The sequence below is a fragment of the Petaurus breviceps genome, unplaced genomic scaffold, assembly GCF_028583685.1.
Source record: "Petaurus breviceps papuanus isolate PSGF00001 unplaced genomic scaffold, PetGlider_PUasm1.0 37, whole genome shotgun sequence".
In the NCBI taxonomy this organism is placed as follows: Eukaryota; Metazoa; Chordata; class Mammalia; order Diprotodontia; family Petauridae; genus Petaurus; species Petaurus breviceps.
In genome coordinates, this window is record NW_027186296.1 from 49418981 (window position 1) to 49424980 (window position 6000).

Below are 6000 nucleotides of genomic sequence, written 5' to 3' on the forward strand. Positions count from 1 at the left end.
TGATCTAAACAATCATTGGATTGCCATTGATGTAGGAAATGGTGATCATGAGATTCATAACTAAAAGATACCATAGTCAGCTGCTACAAACACCATCACCCCATTTTACAGATGAGCAAACTGAGGCTCAGAGAGGGTAAGTGACTTACTTGAGATCATACAAGATAGTAAGTTGGCAGAGCCAGATTCAAACTCAGTATTGATTCCATTATACTATACTGCCCCTGTGTTGTGATAAAGGGTGACCTGGGACAGCAAGGAGGGAAGGTTCACAGGGGTATGGATAGGGGAGCATCTATCAATTTATTTAGTTTACAATTAGCAAAAGGCAAATAAACTTTTTAAACTGATGATCCAGAATTTAACTCCCCTTTAAAGGGTAAAAAAGATCCCTGTTTAAATTATCTTCATATTTAGCAATTTTGGGGGGGGGGTGTTGTATAATACATAAAGCTCTTCATGAGAGGATTTGCTTTTCCACACATTCCTTTTTGGCATCTTACTGCAAAAATCCTCAACACAAATTTTCTCTCTCTTTTTTTCTATGAACATGGGACTCCAGCTGCCGAAATGTTTTGTGAAATGGTGAAATCGAATAATCTCTGTGAGCGGAAGCTTTTCACACAGCTTTGCTGTCGGACATGTCTTCTGACTGGTTAGGGTGATTCAGTGTCTGCACCCAAGAAAGAATGTGTCCTGCAAGTCCAGTTCTGCCCAACCTTTAGGACAAAGTATTTTTCAGTTTGGGAAGACTTTTCATATAGTGCTGTTGAGGATATTCTTTTATGTTTGACAGTTTTAATCTCACCATGAACTTTTCCTGCAGCATTGTCTCTTTTTTAATACAAGATGGAATTTTGTTATTGTTGTGGAAGTCTCAAGGGACAATTTTTTAAATGGTGATATTAATTCTTTTAAACACAGGGTCCCCTGAGCTGCAGTGGATATATATATATCTTGTGCACCTTGGACATATTAGCCAAACCTTCTTAACAGACTCAAAACGGAAACACAAAGAATTTAAAGATTCCATGCTCAGGACTTATAGCAGCATGTGAGAACATGGGTTAACTGAATCTCCAAAACCAAAGCAGGAAGGGAAGAAATTGAATATAAAAGATGTTTCTCCCCACCTTGTGCTATTGGATGGCACCACTATAAATCTATATAGGATAGTTAAAACAATAGAATACATTTGTGTTCTAGCCACACATACAGTGAAGAATTGGATAAGTTACAAGCTTGAATGTCAAGCAAAGTCATTAAATTGGCCATTTGATGAGACCAAATACGTTGTAGTTTTGGCCATGTGTTTTATGATCTCTGGGGACACTGTCTACTTCTGCTTCCTAAAGCTAATTCTGAAACTATTATTAATGGTTTACCCATTCAAATCCAAAAGCCAAATCAGAAAATTCTTGCTTTCTCCACAGAACTCTACTACTGAGATCAGTTTACTACATTATTCATGTTGCTGCAGATCTTCTATCAGTAGGGTTTTTTTTATTTTAAATCTCAGTAAAGCCAGTTTACTTCTATCAATACCTGTCTCTGATAAAATCTTCCAGAGGATGATGGCAGAGTATCTTAGGTATTCCAATGAATAAGCCAAGAAAAAAACCCTAATTATACTAAGCAATTTTGTCAAGCAAATCAAAACCTATTCAGTGAATTTTTTAAGAGAATCACATGTTGTTTTATGGAATTGCTTTTAAAATATATTTGGTGACATTTATTTTAAGTAACTTATGCAGTAGATGTGTTTTTAAGGCAAATGGACACATTTCTGTGTGTGCTGTGGGCCTATATGGACAAAGAATGACTTATTCTTCCTTGAAACATTTGTGGATATCATTTTTTAAGCTATGTGTTCTAATTTTTGCCAATGTTAATTATTTTGGAAAGTATTTCATATTTTTGCAACGAGATGCACAGATCTGCTTGATCAATTCATTTTAGTCTGAAATAACAGGATTTTGCCTTAAATTTTCTTTGAATAGTATTTTTTTCACCACTTTGCCCTATTCTCTTCTTCTGTCTCTAATGTACTGGCCTTTTCCTCCATGAACAGATGAGAACCATGAGCTGCATGGATCAGCAACCAAAAAAAAAAAAAACCCAAAACAAAGAGAATAAAATTTTAAGCACTAAGTTAATAAAAACAATTAACATCCCATAATAAAAGAGCCTGTATTTCTTTCTAATTCACCAAAGTAAAGTTTTAAAAAATGGAAGTGTGTGAAATGGAAATATATAGTTGAATTTATATGTGATATCTTATTTTGTTTGTTTATATATAAAGTTTGCATCTCTTCAAGAATTATTGAAGTGGTAAAGTTGAGAAGCCTAGTCCTAAAGTATAACTTATGAAAAAATGAAGGATAAAGAAATGAGAGAGGGGCGGCTAGGTGGTGCAGTGAGTAGAGCACCGGCCCTGGAGTCAGGAGGACCTGTGTTCAGATCTGGCCTCAGACACTTCACACACACACACACACACACACACACACACACACAAAACTAGCCATGTGACCTTGGGCAAGTCACAACCCCAATTGCCCTACCTTCTCCCCTCCAAAAAAAAAAAAAGAAATAAGAGAGAAAGCAAACAAGAGATACAAAGTCAATAATCTATTTTTAACCTTATTGTGAAAAAAGAGAGAATATGGCATGCCTCAGACTTTGAAAACTAAAAACCCTAAGGAATCTAACAAGGAAAGAAGTTCTTCCTCATCTCTATAGTCTAGTCTGTTGAAGGAAAACTAATTTTACTTCCAGTGCCAGCTATCTGATTTAGCTCATATTTTGGAGTTACTCTCCCAACACTCATTTGCAATTGTTGAGTTGGATCCCCAGAGCTCAATAACTACTAGTCCCTTAGGGCCTAGGGATAGCCCTGAAGGGATGTCTTTCTAATACTATAGCTCAGAAGCCCACACTGTTGTCTTTTCCCCATTTATTATCAGTTGATATCAATTAGTCAGACTTAATTATCTTTTAGAAAAAGATATTTACTAAGGTGGTATGGTAAGAATAGTAAGTACAAAACATTTCCTTCTGCCCCGCAAAAAGTTTGTGATATGCTCTCCAACAAATTAGTTCAGAGTCCAGGAGAAAGAGAGTTTAAACTCAGAGAACACATGTGGCTAAAAGATAACTTACAGCTCCTAAAAGTTCTTTTGCTGAAGTCCTCAAGATGCCTCTCTTAGGCATAGTGTAGCTTTTTTGCTGGACTCCTTTAGAGAACCTTGAATCTTCTTTCTTCATCATATCTAGTCTATCCTTGTCTCCTGATGCAGATACTACCGTCAGCCATTACAATCCCTGGGACACTGCAAGTATACTGATGAAAAAGTCCAAATCCTACAGCCCTCCAAAGATCATGCGATCCTCCTCTCATGAAGGTCTGGGAAGTCAGGAAGTAGAAGGAAAACATATAAACTAAGGCTGAGGCCAAGACTTTTTTCTTCTTACCCCTCCAAGCAATTCCTTCTCAGAGGCTTGGCTATAAGAATTCACCCCAACATACCAGACCTTCAAATTCTTGGGTTCCAAAATGGTCTGATATTTTATGAATAACCCAGACAGAATGACCAAGTTTCCTTAACCAATCTCAACACATTTCCTGTGCAACACCACTTCTTTTCATTTAGTGACTAAATTGATCAAAAATTTTTCCATACTTAGTCTATAATCTGTCATTGATTCCATAGATTTGGGTGGCCTCGATGAACAATTCAAAACTCTAATTGAATTATCATACTACTCAGTGACAGACATCAGAGTGTAGCATCTTGTCATTTTAAGTGGAGTGAGGTCATGGATGGACTAGATCAACCTCCAATCTTACACTAATAATACTGCATCTATGCTTCTTTAGTTGTAGTTTCAAGACTTATTGGGCCACTTCACAAATATGAGGTAATTCAGTTACAGTTCAATTACAAGTCTGACATTAGAGGAACATGAACAGAATTTTAATGTGTTTATATAGTTCAACACATGTCACTAGCCTCTGAGAGCTTATAACTTAAGTGTGTGACAATGTATAGTCCAAGAGTACTTGACACCAACATTAGAAACTTTCTCCTCTCTTTTTGCTCCATATCAGATATCCAATGTGAAATGACCAGTGTTATTGAGGAAACAAATAATATCTTCATTGTCTTCACAGAGACCTATGAGTAGCTTCCAATCCAACAATCCAATTCTATTTATTAGGTACCCACTAAGTGAAAGAAACTAATCAGTACCCAGGATACAGGAAGAAGAGAGAGAAATGGGGAGGGGCGGGGAGGAGAAAAAGATTATCCAAGATTTCCCATTTGAATGAGCATGGTGGTACTCTCAAAAGAAATAGGTGAGTTTCAGAGGTTTAGCCCACCTATCCTTCATGTGTATGTCACTTGTATAGCTCTACCCATAAAGGAGAGTATGGGCTGGGTTCATTAATCGGTTAATTAATTAATGGGTTCATTAATGAGAAAATGTTTAGGAAAATTTTTAAAATATAATCAGTAGGGTTATGTTTATGACCCCAAATGTTAAGCCATGGGCCCTGTATCTCTGGTTTGCTCCACCCATTAAAATAATACTGAAAGAATCAAAGGACAAGGGTGGAAATGATTTAGGTGAAGACTAGGCAGAGAATCAGGAAGTTAAGTAGTTAGGGGAGCTGAAGGAGCTTTTTCTTCATGCTTAGGCCTGGTCTTGACTCCATTTTACCTCTCCACTAGCAAAGAACAAGCTGTGATGAATACAGTTTCGTGTAGTCTAACTAATAAGCCAGCCATGCTGAGAATCATTCAAAAAGCAAGACAAAATGCTTCCTCCAATGACAGAATGGCAAGTAAAAATACAGTGGCACTAAGAACTGACCCAAGTTTCTGAGTTGCCCAACTAATTGGACTTTGACCCTTCCAGAAGCCATGATTAGAAAAGCAAGTGAGAAACACTTGTTAGCTCTCAAAGAGAGCACTGAGTCTAAACACTTGAACTATATCCAAGAGCTCACATTAGAGGTATATCTCTGAATTGCTTTGGGGAAGGTAAGAAAGACTTGAGAGGAGCAGTGGGCGCACAGACTGTTGTGTCAGTGTATTTTATTTTATTCATTTTACTTTTTTTATAATAATAAGGAAAGTACTGTATAGAGTAAAGTCATGCTTGTATGATCAATTCCATTATTCTGTGCTATGTGATTGAGGTCCATTGAATTGCAATAGGGAAAGGAAGAGGACAGATGTTTTCTGGTTGGAAGAGACTGAGGTTTCTAACTGGATAAATCCACATTGACGACACCCCTGGACTAATAAAGAACCCAGAAAGAAAATAAATAGAGCCAGGTTACACAGGTCACTTGCCCTCTGAAAACTAGAGAGAGTTTGACCTTTCCTCCTGAACACCCTTTGGTATATTGGGTGTAATATATAACCAACCACCAGAGTCAGCACATGTTTTGCCAGTGCCCAGCTTTCATCAATGAAGAGGGTCGCCTAGAAAGGGGCCAGAGCACCCCCTGGTGGCTAAAAATGCAAATACAGAGGGTGCTGGCACTAAGATTAAAATTAGTTTGTCTTTTCTAGCATTAAAACCAGAAGTTAGTAATTATCTGTTATTTTACAGTCAGAAAAGCCAGGGGTTCAAAGGAACATTACAGACCATACAACAAACGTTTTACTTCAACAAACATGTGTCCAGTATCTACTAGGTGCAAGGTATGTGTTAGTCAATGGAATACAAAAACAAAAATTTGTACGCAGATAAGTATAATGCAAGGCTGAGAGTGATTGCTTCAAAGGAAATATCCAGACAAAGTTCTTTTTAAAAATTTGGGGAGAAAGAGAGCACTTTCAACTTTATATAATATAGCTGAAAAAATTTTGGCCCAGTTATTTGGGACTTGCAAGGTCAAACAATTAATGGAAGGGTTAGGCCAGGGGTGGGGAACCCTTAATAAAAGGATTTGTTCTGTGAAGTTTGGATTCAGTCAAAGGACTGCAC

General features: G+C 37.3%; 1 protein-coding gene across 2 annotated transcripts in view; it reads left to right on the plus strand.

Annotated features, from left to right (window-relative positions):
* PCSK6 (proprotein convertase subtilisin/kexin type 6) overlaps positions 1-2184 on the plus strand; it is a 251900-nt gene extending 249716 nt beyond the window's left edge. For both annotated transcript variants that reach the window (XM_069098448.1, XM_069098449.1), the window contains one exon: positions 563-2184. In XM_069098448.1, the coding sequence (XP_068954549.1) occupies positions 563-660 (98 nt within the window). In that variant the 3' untranslated portion in view covers positions 661-2184. The remainder of the gene's footprint in view (positions 1-562) is intronic.
* The last annotated feature ends 3816 nt before the right edge of the window (positions 2185-6000 follow it).